The sequence below is a fragment of the Stegostoma tigrinum genome, chromosome 3 (genome assembly GCF_030684315.1).
Source record: "Stegostoma tigrinum isolate sSteTig4 chromosome 3, sSteTig4.hap1, whole genome shotgun sequence".
Classification (NCBI taxonomy): Eukaryota; Metazoa; Chordata; class Chondrichthyes; order Orectolobiformes; family Stegostomatidae; genus Stegostoma; species Stegostoma tigrinum.
In genome coordinates this window covers 77,086,311-77,108,127 of record NC_081356.1, presented here as the reverse complement: position 1 = coordinate 77,108,127, position 21,817 = coordinate 77,086,311, and the positions used below count along the sequence as shown (strand labels likewise).

Genomic DNA, 21,817 nt, shown 5'->3' with positions numbered 1-21,817 from the left:
TACTTTTTGCCCCCCTTACAAAATTACTTCCTATCCCACAGTGCCAAGGTCAGTTTGATCATATGAATCAAGCTGATCAAACTTCATACTTTATGGACAACTGTGTAATCTGATCACCTTATCTGCTTTTGTTACAGCCGTACTCCCATGTTCTTGACTATTGATCCTCTCTTTAGATGTGTGACCACCTCGTGCAAAATATTCAGGTGATTATGTATCCAAATGCCACAACTGTCACACATCACATATCAACTACTAATTATTTTATCAGCTATTTTGTAAAAATATATTTCCTTAACCACCCTTTGGTGATATTTTATATCTTGGGAAAAAGAATAGACCTCAACTACTTTCAGCACCTAGCTTCTTCCTGTATATTACTTTGAGAACTAACTTATACAAGGTAAACTGTTTTCCTAAGCTAAGGAGTCAGTCATTCACCTCACCCATTTACTCACATGACTCCTGGTGCCCTGTTTAAAAATCTCACTCAGTGTATAGACTCAATGAGATGCTTGTAATTAAAAGCTGTAACTTAGCTCAGTCCCAGGTGTACGAATGAAAGCTTAAGATAATTTTATGATGCTATAAACCTCAGCTGTTTACCAGCGGAAAGTTTGTATATCCGTTTTGAAGTCTGGATGAACAGAATTTAAATGTTTGTTTCAATTAAATGTGAGTTACAAATAAAATTTTAGGTTGTTTTAGGGAGAAAATAAGATTTCCTTTGCTCAAATCCGAGAGCTCTGTTCAAAGCCATTTCCAGTAAATTGTAGGTAAAACTGCCACTTTTTCAAACTTTAACTCACCAAAGAATGTGCAACTGCTCCAGTGTCTCCTGAATTATGCTCACTATCAAACTATGTTTCACAGTTTTGCAATTTGAAATGAACAGATTGCCCATTGTTTCAGAGATAGTAGGAACTGCAAATGCTGGAGAATCTGAGATAATAAGGTGTAGAGCTGGATGAACACAGCAGGCCAAGCAGCATCATAGGATCAGGAAATCTTGATGTTTTGGGCCTAGACCCTCCTTCAGAAATGGACGAGGGGAAGGGGGTTCTGAAATAAATAGGGAGAGACGGGGAGGCGGATAAAAGATGGGTAGAGGAGAAGATAGGTGGAGAGGAGACAGACCGGTCAAGGAGGTGGGGATGGAGCCAGTAAAGGTGAGAGGAGGTAGGGAGGAGATAAGTCAGTCCAGGGAGGACGGACAGGTCAAGGGGGCAGGATGAGGTTAGTAGATAGGAGGTGGGTGGAGGGGATAGCTGGGAGGAAGGATAGATTAGGGAAGCGGGGACAAGCTGGGCTGGTTTTGGGATCCATTATTGTTTCAGTTGTCTTTGCTTATCGTAAATGCATTATTGCAGTTTCATTGCAAGCCCAGCAAGTGGTGCTAAAAGCTAAAAACAGCTGCAGTGCCCATTTTCACTAACACTTCCACAATACCGATGAAAACTAGTTTAATGAGTTTGAGATTTACTTTAGAGTTCATTTTATCTGAACAAGAAGATTGTAAAGGCCTAAAGGGAGAAAGTGAATGTTTGAGATTAAGTGAATTGCTCCTTTGGAGAGCCAGCACACTCGCAGTGGACCAAATAGTGGCCTCCTTTGTTTGTAATCATTCTATGATTCTGTAAAATGTAAGTTGGATATGTGCCAGCAGAAATTAAGATTCATCATGATGCACTCCGATGGTTTGGTTAAGTTTTTGGAGTGACATTCAAAAGAAGGATAAAACCTGTGAATCCATCGTGACTATTATATAAACGTTTTTGCCGGCGCAGGCCCTCAATACATTTATCAGGTAGCAAGGTGGGTTATTGAGTACAATCCAACATAAAAGGGAACTGTGTTATCCTTTTGTGAATTTTCACTGAACATTTATGGGACTGGATCTATCCTTCCTATAACTTTACTCTTTCTCAATTAAAACATTTTAAAGTTTTTTTTCATTTATTGAACTTGCATTAATTGAATTATTATTAATTGAGTTAGTTGACTCAAAAGAAGATATGTGTGGTGTTTTGTTTTTTGTAATCTCTCATTCTTCCTGTGTTTCAGTGTTCCTTATCTGGTCAATTCCTGATTACGATTAGGCTTGCCAGCTTGTTTGGGGTAATGAGTGCTGCTGCTTGTCACAGCCTGTCATCTGTTACCAGATATAAATCTCCCAATACTGTGGATCCTGTCACCCTTTAACCTAGATCTCTTCAAAACATACAGAACGTAATTATATCAAAAATAAATCACAACCCCCTAACACACTACTGCATGCGTTATTTTTCTAAATCATATTTTGTTTGTTTGAAAAGTCAGATTTGTTCCTGGTATGTTGTGTGAAAATCACCGTAGTTCCAGAGAGCCATAGGGGCTGCTCTGTTCATTAGTCAGTCATGACTGATGGTGGTTTAACTTGAGGGTCTCCATACCTCATGAGATGGAGTATCATTCACGATCAGCTTAGCCATTGAGGAGATCAAGATTTTGTCGATCTCTGCGTTGAAGGCATCTAACGACCCGACCTCCACTGCACTCCGTGGCAATGAATTCCACAAGCCCACCACACTCTGGCTGAAGAAATGTCGTCACATTTCCATTTTAAATCTACCCCCTCTAATTCACAAATGTCCATCAACCATGATTTAAATGGCGGAGTGAACTCGATGGGCCGAATGGCCTTACTTCCACTCCTATGTCTTATGGTCTTATGAATGTATTGCTTGGGAGATCATATGGGCCTTATGGACTTATTTCTGTTCCTTATGTTGTCTGGGATTCTCCATTCATGTTCTTAACAGTAGTAGCAGGGTCTTTTTTTTATTTAAAGAAGTCAGCCTTTTTATCTTGACCGTGCAAGATTGACTATTTCATCAGACAAATACTGTTGATTTTTCAGAAACTTTGATGTCCGATCGCTGTTTCAATATTTGGATTGAGTCCTAGTTCCACTGGTGTAATTTTGTCCGTTCCTAACAGCGAAGGCAATAACTGATTATTAGAAGCTTTTATTTTGTAAGATGACTGTTATATAAAATGGAGTGTTCAAACTACCTTTCATTCAGTTTGTCTTAGAACGTAGGAACAGAAGGCCACTCGGCCTGCTGTACTAAACAATCATGGCTGATTCAACACTTTTTAGTGCTTTTTATTCACTTTATCCCATAACTTGCGCATCATCTAATTTTGATGGAGGTTCATAATTTTTTTTATGGTTCCTTCATATGATTTGTATGTTGTGGATTAGGCCGGTATCATTGTCCATCCATAATTATCCTGGACATTATTCATAACAATTTCTCTTGCAGTGCCTTTTGCTAATTTCAGTATTTCAGTCTTTCTAATTTCAATTGGTGCAGTTAAAACATGAATTTGCAGCAGTAAATTTGGAAAGATGAGAAAACAGTGGCAGATACATTTGTGCTCTTTAGCATGATTGTACCACTCTGCCAGGGCATTTGTAAGCCAATTGAAAGATTATTTAAGAACAAACTCATTTTTAAGGGAACTGTACTTGATACAGTTCTTGATTATTAACCTTCCAAATCTGTCTTTAATAAGTAGGTTTAAACAGAAATTGAACATGAGAGTTTTCTTTACAAGCAATTGTCTGACTTTTTGTTTTATTTATTCACGGGACGAGGATACCACCGGCCCATCCCTAATTAACCAGAGGGCAGTTAAGAGTCAATCAGTTGTTGTGTGTCTGGAGTCACATGTAGGCCAGACCAGGTAAGGATGGCAGTTTCCTTCCATGAGGGATATTTTTGAAGCAGATAGGTTTTTCTGACTAACACGAATTGGGTTCATTGGTCATCAGTAACTTAATTCCAGATTTTTACTGAATTCAAAATCCACCATCCACCAACTGCCATGGTGGGATTCGAACCCAAGTCTCCAGAACATTACCTGGACCTCTGGATTAACAGTCGAGCAATAAAACCACAAGGCCATCACTTCTCCAGAATGACTGAAATTATTTTGAGTGGCTGGTTACCAGTCTCATTTCAAAGTTGCTTTACTATAGGATGACACCATAATTCCAAATCATCTCCCTTCATTTATTGAGATCATTAGCTGATAGGGCTATGATTGCACGAAGCCTTTTGTTCCATTTCTTCCTCCACAACTCACCATTTTTTTACTTGAAACAAAGTTAGATTTAATTTTATTTAACAGATTACAAAAACTAAAATTATTCTACAAAATTTTCTAAATTTACTTTGCACATGTAACTAATCACATAACTTCCTCAGCACCATCGAAACCTGCAACTTGCGAGGATAGGATACATGGAAACAAAGATTATGTTTTCTCTATTCATGACTAATTTTAAGTTGTAGTTTCTGATGGTTACTATTAAACATTCAGTAAAAATCTTTAAAATGTACTCATATTCTCTCCAATAAAGCTATTTGGAGTAGCAGGTCTGAATGGTCTTGTGAAATACTGCCAGACGCTATAAATCTGAAATAAAAAGAAAATTTGAAAATATTTATTAACTCTGTTAAAAAATCAAATATGAAACATTGAATTCTTTCACATAGATTTTTCACAGTACTTTTTAAAAAAATGTATTCTTTTTATGGGAATACGGGCTTTCCTGGAAAGGCTGGCACTTGTCTCCCATCCCTCCTTACCATTGAATCGAGTGACTACTATGTTGCTTCACAGTGCACTTAAGCATCCAGCACATTGCTGTGGTTATGAAGTCACTTGTAGGTCAGACCAAGTAAGGACTGACCAAGGGCATTAGTGAACCAGGTGGATTTTTATGATAGTTCAAGACACCATGACATTATTCTTCCACCACCCTCTCATCCCCAGCATTTGCTGATTATTTCCAGTAATTTTTGTGACTATGGTAGCTGTGATATTGTATTTTTGAAATGCCTCAATCTATTGGTCAGAAAATAGTTTTGAATGTAAGCTGTGGGGAGCTCACCACAAGTTTGTGTCTAACACAAAGAAAGATGTTTGAACTGGGTAGAGGCCAGCAATTTTAGTCCTTTCGTGTCATTGTATAAATTTCTCAGGGCCAACCATCTTTAGCTGTGGAGTCGTTTGCTGATTATTATATACTTTGCAATATCATTTGCAGCAACTCTCCTGTTGAAGCAGTCTGAGGCTGTGTGCCACAAGACCTGGACAAAAGTCCACCATGATTTGCCACCCAAGTCCTGGGGATGACAATTGTCAGGAACACCACTGTTTATGGATTATATCAATTGAACATGGATATGCTGGACATTACTGAGTTGCAAAGGATTTAGCATATGATTGACTTCCCTGTTCTAGCCAAAGGATTGAAGAATACTTTGATTTATTTCTTGATTACAAGCAAGTGGGCGGCACGGTGGCTCAGTGTTTAGCACTGTCGCCTCACAACCCCAGGGACCTGGGTTCATTACCACCATCGGGCAATTGTCTGTGTGAAGTTTGCATTTTCTCCTCATTTGCATGGGTTTACCCCGGGTGTCCTGGTTTCATCTCACTGTCCAAGGATGTGCAGGCCAGGTGGATTTGCCATCCTAAATTGCCCACAGTGTCCAGCGATGTGTAGGTCATGTGGGTTTATAGGGATGGGTCTGGGTGGAACGTCTGAGACCCGGTGTGGACTTGTTGGACAAAGGGCCTATTTCCACACTGTAGAGATTCTGTGGAGTTCATAAAGCAGTGTCCACCAAATCTTTTAAAAGAAAGATAAGTGTGGAATCTTATCTGTTTGTTCAATACTTAAAACGATGTGGAAAATAATAGACCAGATCTATGTCTGACAACAGCCTGTGGACTGAGCTGGTGATTGTTATTTCAGTACACACCTAGAAACTGTGGGCAGTTTCTGGAGAAGTTTGCAAAGATGCAATACCATCTGTCTGTCAGTGTTTCTGTCTGCCTCTCATCCAGAGCTCTCTGGAACTGTGCGTGTTTTTACCCTGTCTGAATATGATTGTGTGTAATTTGGAAGATATAGTTCAATTCTTGAGCTTAGTTCATGATTAATTTTCCAACTGTTTGAAGAATAAGTTTGCCTATAATAAATGTGCTTTTTTTTGAAAGTTTTCTGAAAGTCTGTTTTGTTCTAGTTAACAGTAATGGAGACAAACAAGTTCATCAATTTTGGTGATTCACTAAGCCATTAACATATTTTGTACAACTCGTGGAATAATTGGGCTTAATTTTCAATGGCATCTCAAACAAAAGAGAATCTAACCATGTCCCCTTGACAGTTAATTGTATTGCCACAACTGAATCCCCTACGGCCAGCATCCTGAGGGTTGCCTTTGTCCAGGAACTTGACTGGACCAGCCACTTAAATACTGTGGCTTAAGAGTAGATGCCTTGTAATTCTGCAAGAATAGCATGTATCTTGACAGTGTATCTTGTATGTATAGATACAAGTCTGGACTGTGATTGAAAATCTCCATTTTGTTTGGATGAGTGCAGCTCCAGCACCAAGAAGCTCAATACCAACTAAGATGAAGCAACTAGCTCAATTGGTGTGCACCTAAAACATTTAAATATTCACTCCACCCACATACCGAGGCAATAATGTTATTGTTCACACCGTACACAGCAAAAACACACCAAAGCTCCTCTTAAAAACAACCTGTCACCCATGACTTCTGTCACCTAGTAAAACAGGGTAGCAGCTGTGTGTAAACATCAACTACTGCTTGAAATTCCCTTCCAATTGACTTTGAATCCTGACTTGGAACTATACAACATTTTGTTGACTGACAATGGATGAAAAGCCCTAGAATACTCTTTCAAAGAACATGGACTGCAGCAGTTCAAGAGGGGGATTTACTGTCAACTTTTTCAGGAGCAGTTAGGAATGGCAGCAAATACAGATCCCATGAAGGTTTGCCAGCTTGATCCCTGGAATGGCAGGACTGATGAGTGAAGAGAGGTTGAATTCATTAGGATTATATTTGCTGGAGTTCAGAAGAGTGAAGGGGGAAGATCTCATGGAAACCTATAAAATTCTAACCTGGTTAGACTGGGTAAATGCAGGAAAAATGTTCCCAAGGACTGAGGAGCCCAGAACGAGGGGTCACCGGTCTAAAAAATATGGAGTAAACCATTTAGGACTGAGATGAGGAGAAATGTCTTCACCCAGAGAGTGGTAGGCATGTGGAATTCGCTACTACAGAAAGCAGGCAAGGCCAAAACATTGCATGATTGCAAGGAGGAGTTGCAAAAAGCACTCAAGATAAAGTGGACAAAAGGATATTGGGGGGGAAAGCAGGAACAGGCTATTGTTTTGAATGATCACCCATGATCATATTGAATGGCAGAGCATGCTCAAAGGACCGAATGGCCTACTCTTGTTTTTGATGACGAAAACAAAAACAAACTTAAAGCAGCATTTGCACATGATACTTTATAAGCAGTGACAGTTGAGAACTAAATCAAGGTTGCTTGTGGTCAAGTACTTCACTGATCTTAAAACAAAGAACTGTAGCTATCTGAAAAAACGGAAACTGCTTGCAAAAGTCAGCAGATCTAGAGTAACTGAGATATGCTCGGTTCGCAATAAACAACTGCACCTCCCAGTCGCGAGCCATTTCAACTCCCCCTCCCATTCCTTAGACGACATGTCCATCCTGGGCCTCCTGCAGTGCCATAATGATGCCACCCGTAGGTTGCAGGAACAGCAACTCATTCTGCTTGGGAACCCTGCAGCCCAATGGTATCAATGTGGGCTTCACAAGCTTTAAAATCTCCCCTTCCCCCACTGCATCCCAAAACCAACCCAGCTTGTCCCCGCCTCCCCAACCTGTTCTTCCTCACACCTACCCCCACCTCAAGCCACACCTCCATTTCCAACCTACCAAACTCATCCCGCCCCCTTGACCTGTCCGTCCTCTCCAGACTGACCTATCCCCTCTCCACCCATACACTCCTCTCCGCCCATATTCAGTCTGCCTCCCCCTCTCTCCCTATTTATTTCAGAATCCTGTCCCCCATCCCCCTTTTCTGATGAAGGGTCTTGGCCCAAAATGTCAGCTTTTGTACTCCTGAGATGCTGCTTGGCCTGCTGTGTTCATCCAGCTCCACTCTTTGAGATCTGGAGTATCTGTCGGAGGAGAACAAAAGTTAACATTATCAAGCCTGGAAGCAGTTCATTAGAACTGTTTTTTAGTTCTGATGAAGGGTGACCAGACTTGAAATGTTAACTGTACATTCTCCCTACAGATGCTGCCAGACCTGTTGACTTCAACTACCTTAATTGATTTTGTTGGGAATTTTTGAAACTTCATTCGTAAATTTGAAACAAAGTTTCCTAAAGTACTTTTTTTATATCCCACTTGCATACGTGAGGTTTTTCATTGAATTACATGGCTTCTAGATAGTTTATCACTTCTCTGGCTTAATCCCCATAACTGTCCATAAATATTTTAGAAAAGTAAACTATTTGTAGTAATTAAAATCCAATGTTATGTCTGAGATAATGGGAACTGCAGATGCTGGAGAATTCCAAGATAATAAAATGTGAGGCTGGATGAACACAGGCCCAGCAGCATCTCAGGAGCACAAAAGCTGACGTTTCGGGCCTAGACCCTTCTTCAGAGAGGGGGATGGGGAGAGGGAACTGGAATAAATAGGGAGAGAGGGGGAGGCGGACCGAAGATGGAGAGTAAAGAAGATAGGTGGAGAGAGTATAGGTGGGAGGTAGGGAGGGGATAGGTCAGTCCAGGGAAGACGGACAGGTCAAGGAGGTGGGATGATGTTAGTAGGTAGATGGGGGTGCGGCTTGGGGTGGGAGGAAGGGATGGGTGAGAGGAAGAACCGGTTAGGGAGGCAGAGACAGGTTGGACTGGTTTTGGGATGCAGTGGGGGAGGGGAAGAGCTGGGCTGGTTGTGTGGTGCAGTGGGGGGAGGGGACGAACTGGGCTGGTTTAGGGATGCAGTTGGGGCAGGGGAGATTTTGAAACTGGTGAAGTCAACATTGATACCATTAAGCTGCAGGTTCCCAGGCGGAATATGAGTTGCTGTTCCTGCAACCTTCGGGTGGCATCATTGTGGCACTGCAGGAGGCCCATGATGGACATGTCATCTAAAGAATGGGAGGGGGAGTGGAAATGGTTCGCGACTGGGAGGTGCAGTAGTTTGTTGCGAACTGAGCGGAGGTGTTCTGCAAAGCGGTCTCCAAGCCTCTGCTTGGTTTCCCCGATGTAGAGGAAGCCACACCGGGTACAGTGGATGCAGTATACCACATTGGCAGATGTGCAGGTGAACCTCTGCTTTATGTGGAATGTCAATGTTATGTCTGTTTGTTTTACATCAAAAGAAAATTACTTTGAAGCTATTGCCTTCAAAACACTATTACAATTCTCATTTCTTTTGATAGGTTTTTGTGGAAACATTGGACAAATGTTTTGAAAATGTCTGTGAGCTGGATTTAATTTTCCATGTAGACAAGGTAATATTTGTTGACATGTCGATGTAATTCTTATATTTGGTATGGCCCATTACTCGAAAGTTTATTACTAATACAGAATGCTGATAATTCATGTATACCTCCAAGATTTTTAAAATTTGCAACTGACAGCTAAAAGCATCTCTTTTTCAAATAAACAAAGAATTTGGATTGGGAAATACCTGTGTGAAGGTGCCTTTAGCAAATGTGGAGAGATGTTTACTTAGCCTGGTCAGCCATATATAAACTGTGTGTGTGTGAGATTTTTTTGAGAAGCCTACTTTTGTATATGTGTTTCCCTTCTTCCTTGCTTAATTAAATGAACATCCTAAACAAAACATGAGTTAGGACAGTCGTTTAATCTGAGCATTATGAATGCCTGGTGGTGCGCACATGCAAATGCATTCACCCTTGTTCACCAAGGCTGTTTGCAGAAGTATTCAAGTAAATTTTACATGAATTAAGGTTTTGAAATGAGTCCTCGAGCATTTTATTTAAATTGTTATGAAAACCCTAAACAGAATGTTTTAGAAAGTATAGGAAAATTACCCTATCAATGCATTTGACTGGTACTGAGTAAATTGGGTACACTCCATATACATGTTTTGCATAATCGGAAACTGAGTGCCAAATTTGGGTACATTTGACAATGCAGTTACTTTTGATAAGTAGAAGAATTCCCTTTCCATTTATGTACAGTTTCTGATGATTGAATGGAGTTTCTAAACTTTGACTTTTAGTTTTAAGAAATATATGCATCAAATACAACCTCAGGCTCTTGGGAAAAATTGACACCTTTTAAAGTAAGACATATCAAGTCAGTTTTTAAAAACTCAATAGATAAAGACAAATGTGATTTCTTTAAATGCTTAGTTTGGGCATTAAAAATGTAAGTTAACAAGAAAACAAAATGAGACTGTCCAAGAAGTATTTAATAGATTATTGTGGGAGCCAACTGCCATACTGCAGAGATGCAGGGTGATGTGGTTAGCTGGGTAGCTCTTTCGGGAACTGGTACAGACATTAATGAGTCAGTGGCCTCCTGTACTAAATATTATGATTGTCTGTACCCTTTCTACCCATTCTGTCATACAACAAATTCTAGAAGAGTAGTGGGCACTGTTGGCATTTGAGTTTTTGATGTAAAGCATGCAATATACATCAGTTTTTGGAGTTGGGCTATTCAAGTATTCTCCTAATTGTACTTGGATAATATGGTTTGTAATTGTAAATTTTTTATAATTTGAGAGTATTTTGAGTTTATTGGCAAGCTAGGAGAGCCCCAAAAATGTTTGCAGTCCAAATAGTGTCCTTGTTGCAGCAATACTGAAAATGGAAGAGTTCTAGTTTTACTTTCATTAAAGAGTTTAATAATAAAAAACAAAATCACTGTGGAAAAAATGACCTAAGTTGTCTTGTGTAAAAACATGCCTAGGAATATAAATGTATATTTTGTTGAGTGTTTGGTCACGTGACACAGGTATGTAGTGGAGAGCTTCAGTATCTATCACCAAGACTGGCTCCGTAATACTACTACTGACTAAATTGACTGGGTCCCAAAGGACACAACTGGTAGACTGCATGTTTGGGAGATAGTGAGCCAGCCAATAAAGAATAATAAAACAAAGAATGGTGGATGCTGGAAGTCTGAAACAAAAACAGAAAGTGCTGGAGAAATTCATCAAGTTTCACAGCATCTGTGGAGAGAAAATGGATCTAACGTTTTTGAGTCCAGTGACTTTTGGTCAGAACTGAAAATGCTAACACTATTTTTCTCTCCAATGAAGGAAAAATCTGTTTGATCTTATTTTTATCAATTTACATGTCGCTGGTGCAGCTCTCCATTACATTTGATTTGATTTATTGTTGTCACATGTAACCAGGTACAGTGAAAAGTTATGTTTTATGTGCAATGCAGACAGGGCATACCATACAAAGATCATGAGTGATAGAACAGAGCAAGCAACACGAAGTTACAGCTGCAGAGAAGGTACACGAAAGGCAAGATCAACATTAGATTTGAAATTTGAAAGGTGCACTCATAAGTCTAATAATAGCAGGGAATAAACTGTTCTGAACCTGTTGGTACATGTTTAAGCTTTTGTATCTTCTACCTAACAGAAGAGGGTTCGAAGAGATTGAAACTGGGGTAGGATGAGCCTTTGATGGCTACCTTTCCAAGACTGCCAGAAGTATAGATGGAGTCAATGGGTGGAAGGTTAGCTTGCATGATGGACTGGGCTGTGTTCACAACTCCCTATAGTTTTTTTTAATGGTCCTGGGCAGAATAATTGCCATATCAAGCTGTGATGCATCCAGACACAATGCTTTCTATGGTGCATAAACAAAACAAGGTGAGCTGGAGATCACTGATAATGGGATCTGCAGATGCTGGAGAATCCAAGATAATAAAATGTGAGGCTGGATGAACACAGCAGGCCCAGCAGCATCTCAGGAGCACAAAAGCTGACATTTCGGGCCTAGACCCTTCATCAGAGAGGGGGATGGGGTGAGGGTTCTGGAATAAATAGGGAGAGAGGGGGAGGCGGACTGAAGCTGGAGAGAAAAGAAGATAGGTGGAGAGGAGAGTATAGGTGGGGAGGTAGGGAGGGGATAGGTCAGTCCAGGGAAGATGGACAGGTCAAGGAGGTGGGATGAGGTTAGTAGGTAGGAGATGGAGGTGCGGCTTGGGGTGGGAGGAGGGATGGGTGAGAGGAAGAACAGGTTAGAGAGGCAGAGACAGGCTGGACTGGTTTTGGGATGCAGTGGGTGGAGGGGAAGAGCTGGGCTGGTTGTGTGGTGCAGTGGGGGGAGGGGACGAACTGGGCTGGTTTAGGGATGCGGTGGGGGAAGGGGAGATTTTGAAGCTGGTGAAGTCCACAGCGGGCCAGCCAGCATTTATAGAAAGCAAGCTAACATTTTGACTCTAGATGACTCTTCTTCAGAGCTTGTTAAGAGTCCTTATGGACATGCCAAATTTCCTTCGCCTCCTGAAGAGGGAAAGGCATTGTTGTACCGCCTTAACCATCACATCAATATGTATGGTCCAGGGCAGATTGTTGGTGACTGCCATTCCTAGGAACTTGATGCTCTCAACCATCTTCACCTCACCTCCATTGATGTAGATAGGGACGCATCGTCCTCCTTACTTCCTGAAGTTGATGACCAGCTCTTTAGCTTTGCTGACGTTGAGGGTGAGATTGTTATCTTTATACCATACCGCTCACCGTCTCTCTTTCTGTATTCTATCGGCCTACAACAGTGGTGTCATCAGTAAACTTGCAGATGGAGTTTGGATGAAATTTGGCCCCTCAATCATAAATGTACAAGGTGTACAGTAAAGGGCTGAGTACCCAGCCTTGCAGGGCACTGCTGTGAAGATTCACCTAAGGAGGCGCTGTTGCCTATCCTGCTGATAGTGGTCTGTGGGTTAGGAAATTAAGGATCCAGTTGCAGAGGGTGGAGCAGAGACTTGGGTCTCGGAGTTTGGAGATTAGTTTTGTTGGGATTACAGTGTTGAAGGTGGAACTGTAGTCAATAAGTAGAAGGCTGACATAGGTATCCTTACTATCTAGATTTCTAGGGATGAGTGTAGGGCCAGCGAGATGGCGTCTGCCATGGACCTATTGCACCAGTAGGCAAATTGCAAGGAATCCCAGTAGCTGGGAGGCTACAGCTGATGAGAGTCTTTGGAAGGAGTATTGAGTTTTGGAAGGAGTGACTACCGAATAGTTGTTTTGGAGACACTGTTCCATCTTCATATTGACGTTGCCCTCCATTTTGGCAGGTAACATCACAATCATGCCAAATAGGTTAGATTTCAGCCAGATCAGCAACTCAAACCTGGGTATCCACAAGGCAGTATGGGACATCAGCTGTAATAAAGTTGTATTTGCCTGAAATCTAAAACCTCATGGCCCTGCATATTTCCCACTCTAGCCTTGTTAAAAAATGCTATGGAATGAACCATAGCTCAAGCAAGAGTGCAAAAGGAAATTCAGGAGCAGTGCTTAAAAATGAAGTATCAAGGTGGTGAAGCTAAAACACAGGACTACTTGCAAATAGTAGAAGCATTGAGATAGACCGAGTTCAGCAATTCCACAACCAATAGATCAGCTCTAAGTTCTGCAGCCTTGAAACATCTAGTTGTGAATGGAGGTGGACAATTAAACAACTCACTGCAGGAGGCTGCACAAATATTTCTATTATTAATGATGCATGAGCACAGCACTTAAGTGCAAAAGACCTCAGTGGACCATCCATATCTTCCTTCACTTGATGAGCCCAGCATCATAGATGCCAGTCTTCAGCCAATTACATTTATTCCTTGTGATTTCACGAAATGGCTGAAGACTCTGGATACTGCAAAGACAATGGGCCCTGAAACATCCCCATCAATCAATGGTTTTTTTTCCATCATGAAGTTGGATCTGGGAATGCAGAATAATCAGCGAACTATTCATAACACCTCAAGTACTGAAGCAGTGTTCCAATACAGCAAAACCTAGTGGCAAATAATATTGAGACTTTGGTGTGGCAAAAATGACTGTCTCCAACCAGAGAGAATTTGCCCATTTATTCTGGAAACTTAATGGCATTATCATCACTGAACATTCTAAGGTTTCCATGAGCCAGAAAATGAACTGACAAATGAGTGTGACTACAGAACAGGTCATAGGCTAGTAACTTGCCACATAAATCTCACAACCTGTTGTCCATCTGCAAGGCTGAAGTCAGAAGTGTTATGGATACTGTCCACTTGTCTGGATGAGTGCAGCACTAATGACACTCAAGAACTTTGACACCACCCAGAAAGAAACAGTTCACTTAGCTTCGGTTTCTTGATTCCACCTGCTGACAGAAGAGACTTATTCAACAAGTAGCCATCTTAATCAGTGCTTAAGTCAGCTGTTTGATTTTTATCTTATTCTGTATTAGATTTTAAATGGTTGTTTGGTGGCAGCTGGAAGCATCAATTTTTCAGTGAAATTGAAAATTGTGGTAGATTCCAGGAGGCACCATGATATTCATTCCCCTGCAACCGCAGGAAGTGCTACACTTGCCCCCACACTACCTCTCTCACCCCCATCCCAGGCCCCAAGATGACTTTCCATATTAAGCATCCCACTGCATCCCAAAACCAGCCCAGCTCATCCATGCCTCCCTAACCTGTTCTTCCTCTCACCTATCCCCTCCTCCCACCTCAAGCCGCACCTCCATTTCCCACCTACCAACCTCATCCCGCCTCCCTGACCTGTCCGTCCTCCCCGGCCTGACCTATCCCCTCCCCATCTCCCCACCTATACTCTCCACCTATCTTCTCCTCTATCCATCTTCGATTCGCCTCCCCCTCTCCCTATTTATTTCAGAACCCTCTCCCCATCCCCCTCTCTGATGAAGAGTCTAGGCCTGAAACTTCAGCTTTTGTGCTCCTGAGACGCTGCTTGGCCTGCTGTGTTCATCCAGCTTCACACTTTGTTATCGTGGTGTTCATTTACGATGGTTTGCATTGCAAATATCGTGTTCCAAATGGAATAATCCATATGAACTGACTCTACACTGAGTGGTATCTCTCAGACTCCGACCAGTGAGAAAATCACGACCAAGCATGCTATTCAGGATTATATTACAGGGCAAATGAAGAGAGGTCCCCTTTTTTTATCATTACACTGCAAGTATTTCACTTACTGAGAATTTTCTGCTACTACTGCAGGCACATGTCATAATCTCTGGAAGGGTTGCCAACCTTTTTAATTCCCCCTCCCAAGATGACATGTCCATCCTGGGCCGCCTCCAGTGTCACAATGATGCCACGTGCAAACTGGAGGAGTAACATCTCATATTCTGCCTCAGGAAGCCAAATGCTGATAGCCTTCACATAGAATTCACCAGTTTTAAGATCTCCCCACTGCCTGACTTATCCCATGTCCAAACCTCCCTCTCCCTGCCTCCTTGACCTGACACAACTTGGCCATCTTCTTCCTTCTTCCGCACCTACCCTCCCTACCCTTCCCACCAACCAATCCCCACTACACCCCCTACCTGCATCTACCTACTACTATACCACCTCCCTCTCCCAGCCCAATCCCCCTTCCCTTTATTTATTTTCCAACTCCTTTATCCTTTCTCATTCCTGACCTGAAATGTCAACTTTCCTGCTTTCCTGATGCTGCCTGACCTGCTGTGTTCTCCCCACTGTTGTCATAATCCTTGCTTGGTTTGTGCTGTTGACTATTTGTTTAATTTGAAGAGAGCAAGTATGTAGATTTGATTGTATCCAGTAAGTCCCTGACAGTTGTGATAATAGACTTGCCTGCACCAATTTAATACAGACACTGAAATTCATTTACTGCATGACTCATTTATATGATGGCTGGATGATGTTTGGCCTGAAGGCTACTTTCTGTTATTGGCGAACTGCATTTTAGCAGCTCAACACAAATAATTACTGTGGTATATGAATTTCTCCATTGGAACATTTCTCGGTATATAGGGGTACATTCCAGAGACTGACAGATCATTTCAAATAGCATGTCCCTGTAGTCATTTGTACCTGACTCTGTCCAACCAGTTTCTTCTTGCAAAACTCTAAATACTGTCTCCAGCATTAGATGTGATTTCACAATTGGACAGCGTTCACTAAGTAAGGCGTTGTGCTAAGAATTATGGTATCAAGATTTAAGATTCCAACTGATAATCTTAGTGTGGTGCATTTGCATTTACTAGAAGCCACGTACATTAATATAGAGTGCCTGTTATTTACAGATGGATGGAACATGTGCACAACCTACCTCAACTAATCAGAGTTCATATACCAATTAATTAGCACAATGTTCTAACGCAGTATAAAAATGTTGTTCCCCTTTACATTGGTATTCTTGTGAATTATCCTGATGAGCTCAAGATGTCTGGTTCTGTACACAAGTTCTGCAGTACCTGATATACTAATCATCTTCTGTCCTCAATAGAGTTTAATACTCCCAAGGCCTTATAAGTTGTGAGATAACAAGGTGTAGAGCTGGATGAACACAGCAGGCCAAGCAGCATCAGAGGAGCAGGAAGGCTGACATTTCTGGCCTAGAACCTTCTTCAGAAATTGTCTAGGCCCGAAACATCAGCCTTCCTGCTCCTCTGATGCTGCTTGGCCTGCTGTGTTCATCCAGCTCTACACCTTGTTATCTCAGATTCTCCAGCGATTGCAGTTCCTACTATCTCCTTTTTAAGTTGTACAGTTTTTAGATGGTATCGAAAATGATTGTGCAGACTTTTGCTAATACCCATTTAATTTTTTTTAAGGTTCACAACATTTTGGCTGAAATGGTAATGGGAGGAATGGTTTTAGAGACTAATATGAATGAAATAGTAACTCAAATTGATGCTCAAAGCAAAATGGAAAAATCTGAGGTAAGACTTCTGCACTTTTACGAAGTACCTTCTAGCTCGCATGGTTTTGGATCCCGCATGTTTATTGTGCCTTCTGTGGTGGCTTATTCTTTAGTGGCAACAGCCAGCTTGCTTACTGTGCTTCTAAAATAAAAAAGCTATTGAATGACAATTTGGGTAGTTATACTATGTGACAAATCAGCAGTATTGGCAAGGCATTGTAAAATATCTACTTACCAGTTGGAACATGACTATAAAATGTCCACAGTTTAGTACTGGAGCTTTGTGAGTATAAGTTGCATGAATCAATTTGCCTGTATGCACGACTGAAAGATTTATGATTTGGCAGTTTGAGGCTGGTTAGAGCAAACTAAGAGTGCATTGAGCATAAATGATTATTAAAAACAGAAATGCCATTATGTAAATTTTTCTAGGTTGTCAATTTTTCGAGGTTGCTGCCAGTTTAAAATAGCTCTCCATTTGATGCTCAGTCCATGCCAGGTTGGTTTGGTCTCCATCTTGGCAATATTGGCAGATATCATCAGTGTTTTTGGGTTAGAGAGGAATAAAGCAATGAGCCAAGACCAGCACTGGGGACTGTTATTCGGCAACCAACATAGATGTAAATGTGCATACAGTATCAAGCTGAATATGACATTCACCATGATCAAATAACTTATTCGTATTCACTATTGAAGCTTGAGTACAAATAGTGGTTATTTGAGCAAGATGCCATTGGGTGTTTACTGCTTAGGGAATAGTTTTGTGTTAGCATCTTCTGTGAAATGTTTTACTGGTTCAGGATAGTGTTTTTTTTAAAAATGCATTTTTTAAATGAAGTTTTAATCACGTGCATTGAATTGCTTGTGTCTGCATTTTTAAAACTATTACTAATAGCAATTACCAACAGTTGTAACTGCTTGAAACAAAAGACTAAAATATGTGTTTTTCACTTCAAAGCAGCGATCCAGATGGACGTCATTGAGCTCATTACGTTTATGCGGACTCTTTGCTAGAGCAATTCAACATTAATCGCTCTAAGTCTGTGGCTCTGTCTTTCTCTGCATATAACTTGATCTCAATTGCAATTGAATCACTTGGTATCTGACCGGAAAAATCAGTTGATGTTGATATCGCTGTTGTGCTGACTGATCTGTTTGTCGTCATTTCATGTTCCTATTAAGTTGAGTTCACTTCCTTGACTCCTAAATGCAAAATTGAGTGAAAGGAATAATAAGTAGCACAGATTTAGCATTTTAGTTTTCAGATATGATCCTTCCCTCCCTCGTACAACATTTTTTAAAGGGACATGGCTAATACACAACAATTAAAGGTGTTAGATCTAAAGATAAGTTTCAGTAAAGCAGATTTACATTTTAAAAAGCTCACAGCAGAAGTTACTCCAGCTTATTTTTTATTGCTCATTCATCAATGGAGTACTATCTAGCTAATTATGTTAGAGTAATGGAGCCTCTTGAAATACTCCAAACATATTTTCTAAATTGGAGGTAGCAAGTTTGAGTACGGAAACAGAACTTGGTCGTGGAGTGCAGACTTGATTTCTTCTTTACAGCTAGCTAAGTCATTATCTCATTTATTTGCTTTGGAACAGTGTTGAATCTCTTGGTTGAAAGGTTTGGTGGGGGAGGATAGAGGCTTGAGCTTTCTAATTTCAAATGTGGCTTTCTTTAACTTTTCTGGACAATTTCATTTAAACTTCCCCTCTGTTCTACAGGGTGCACATTGTTATTACATTAAGATGTTGGGCCTACTCCAAATACAAAAATGATAACCAGAAGAAGCAGGATGTGTCTTCTGTAAATAATCAGTGTGAAATGTTTCTGTTTAGTCTGTTTTGTTGGATTGGTTGAGGACTGTTTGTTGCAAATGCTACCCTATGGCAGTAGAACCCAGAAATGCAACAGAAGACTGTGCAGACCCTGGTATTGATGGCAACAAGAATAAATGTTGCAACTCCAGACTCTTCGATAACTTGTTACAGGTGAACCAATGGCCTCTTGAACTTTCTGCACTATGGCAGACAACGTGTACCAGTCAGACCTTGTTACTTTCCTTGGAATGGTGGTCTCAAGAGCTTTGCTTATATTTGGATTTGTTACGGACCAGACTAAACCCCTCAAACTAAAAAGGAGATAGTCTAGACCCTAATGTTTGCTGTGGGAGCCCTCAAAAATGACTGTATTCTGTTGCATCAGATTAGTAATTGTAAAGGGAAACTCCTGACTACCTCATACCAATTTTCCTGTGGCTAATAAATCAGAACATTTTAATGTAGAACACCACTTGGAGGAAACAGACAGGGTGCAAGGATGCAGAATATCCTCCAAATGGGGAATTTCAGCATTCATCATTGAAAGGGCTTGGCACAACTACTGGTTGATCGAGGTTGAATATTAAAGGACATAGCTGCTAGACTGGGTCTTCAGCAGCTAGTGAGGGAACCAGCAAGAGGGGACAAAAACATACGTGACCTCATAGTGATAATGGGAACTGCAGATGCTGGAGAATCCAAGATAATAAAATGTGAGGCTGGATGAACACAGCAGGCCCAGCAGCATCTCAGGAGCACAAAAGCTGACGTTTCGGGCCTAGACCCTTCATCAGAGAGGATGAAGGGTCTAGGCCCGAAACGTCAGCTTTTGTGCTCCTGAGATGCTGCTGGGCCTGCTGTGTTCATCCAGCCTCACATTTTATTATCGTGACCTCATAGTCACTAGTTTGCCTGCCACAGATGCATCTGTCCAAAACAGCATTGGTAGGAGTGATCACCATACAGTCCTTATGAAGACAAAGTTCCATTTTCACATTGAGGATTACTTTTATCATGCTGTCTGGCATGATCATTGTGATAAATGGAATAGACTTTGAACAAATCGAGCAACTCAAAAGCAGGGTATCCATGAGGCTATGTGGGCCATCAACGGCAGCAGAATCATATCCAAACAATCTGCATCTTTGAGGCCAAGCATTTCCCCACTATACCCCACTTCACAAATGGCACCATCTTCAGTTTTGGGGAGCCCAGAATATCGGTGCAAAAAAAAGTCTGAAGCATTTTCACCCATCTTCAACGAGAATGATAAAATGAATGCCTATTTTGACCTTCGCAGAAGTCCCCAATATGTTAGCTTCTGGGTTTTAGCCAATTTGATTCTTTTCACGTCAAAAAATAGCTGAACTTGCCAAATACATAGCCAAGCTCATCTGGTATAGCTATGACAATAGTATTTACCTGATAATGTGGAAAATTGTTCAAGTATGTCCTGTGCAGAAAAATCAGAACAAATCCAACCTGGACATTTAAAGCCTGGAATGTTGACTGTCGACTATCAGCCAAGTGATGGAATGGGTGAATAACTGCAATTAAGCAAAATTTGCTCATTGAAACTCTGTTTGGGTTCTGCCAGAACCATTCAGTTCCTGACCTCATTACAGCCTTTGTTAAAATGCAGACAAAAGAACTGACCAGAATTCTGATGAGGAAATATATAGCCATTGCTTGAGTGTTGCTGAATCAAAATCCTGGGACTTCCTCCCAAATGAAATTATGGGTCTATCTGTACCAAAGGAAATCTGCCATTGATGAAAATGTTTCCTCCTCTTTTCTTGGGGACAGCTAAAGATGGGCAATGAATGTTGTCCCAGCCTGTAACACTCCCATCCTGCGAAAGGTTTCAAAAAAAAAATTTAAAGCATCAAACAATAAATGAAAAGCGCAAGATAAATTAGAGTATGTGAGATGAAAGCTAGGAATAAGCAAATATATAAAGACGTCATTAAAAAGAAGAGTAACTAAAGTGAGCATATGTCCTATTGAGATTGAGTCTCGGGGATTAATAGGAAATTAAAAACTACCTGAAATGATCAACAGATATTTTAGCTGAATCTTGCCAAAATTTGACATTCTCAATTCTGGACACTTTCACAGACAATTTCTTCCTGTGAGCTTTAGCGAGTTTTCTCATGCAATTTTATGCTGCTCATCACATTAACTCCATGGAGGCACCATTCCTACGCAGCACTACTCTTACTCAATGTTGTGCTCAGCAATGGCACTGATGTGAGGAACTTGGGGTGTACATGTTATGCATGTTATATTTAAACCACAGCTGGTTACAACTTCAAAAACTGTAAGCGAAGAATTCCCCTACAGTTTGAACGTTTGAAGAATTTCAAAGGACATGGCTGAATGAGGCAATTTAGTATCCCGGTTCATGGACAAGAACCCCAAAATTCTGATGGACAAGGAAATGGTTGGGGAGGTGGCATCCCCTTTCCTCAGATGATACCATGCACCAAACCCTGCCAGCTCAATTTGAAGTTGCCACCCAGGTCAGCATAGCTTCCACAATTTGGAAGAGCAAACACCAATACAAGATGAAGGTCTGTGATCTCTCTTTTTGCTCTTCTGTTTTCTGTACCACACTCACTCTAATTCTGCTATTGCACCAACCTCCCCCCAAAGGTCATTGTGAACCACTCTCACTTGCAGGAGGAAATGCCCCACAGTAGGTCTGAAAGGACGAAAATGTTCGCTGGGTTGACTGATATTTGTCTCCTCACTCCTACGAGGGGAGAATTGATGACCTGGTGAGAGAATGCTGTGATTGCTCACTTGATGCAGGGACATCTCAGTCCTGGCAACCAAATAAAGTTCATTGTGATGTGCCAAGTTGCTGTCCCATTGCAACCAATGTGAACATATTCTTAACATGCTCAAGTTTCTACCTTTTTGTGCAATTAATTCATTCTCTTGCCTGCTGCAGGTACAGGCAGCACCTAAATGACATCCTGCCACGAGGCCAGTGCCTCCAATACCTTCTCGACAAGTGAGGAAGAAGCGAAAGATCTCCTGTCTTTTTTTAGAAACACCTGCAGCACTGTCACTTGCATCCTCCACCAGCTCAGGTACTGCCATCTTAGTGGGCACTTTATCTAGATTGGATCAAGGAAAACATTCTGGTGAGCATATCACTTTTTCTCCAA

At 41.2% G+C, this 21,817-nt stretch overlaps 1 protein-coding gene across 5 annotated transcripts in view; it reads left to right on the top strand.

The window, feature by feature from the left end:
* The window catches only part of LOC125450825 (AP-3 complex subunit sigma-1), an 85,788-nt gene that overhangs the window by 42,812 nt on the left and 21,159 nt on the right, over positions 1 to 21,817 (top strand). For 3 of the 5 annotated variants that reach the window (XM_048527091.2, XM_048527096.2, XM_048527095.2), the window contains exons 4-5: positions 9,359 to 9,430; positions 16,724 to 16,831. In XM_048527091.2, coding sequence (XP_048383048.1) covers positions 9,359 to 9,430; positions 16,724 to 16,831 — 180 coding nt within the window. Of the gene's footprint in view, positions 1 to 9,358; positions 9,431 to 16,723; positions 16,832 to 17,770; positions 19,349 to 21,817 lie in introns of those variants that run through there. The other 2 variants (XM_048527092.2, XM_048527093.2) reach the window with 2 other exon arrangements.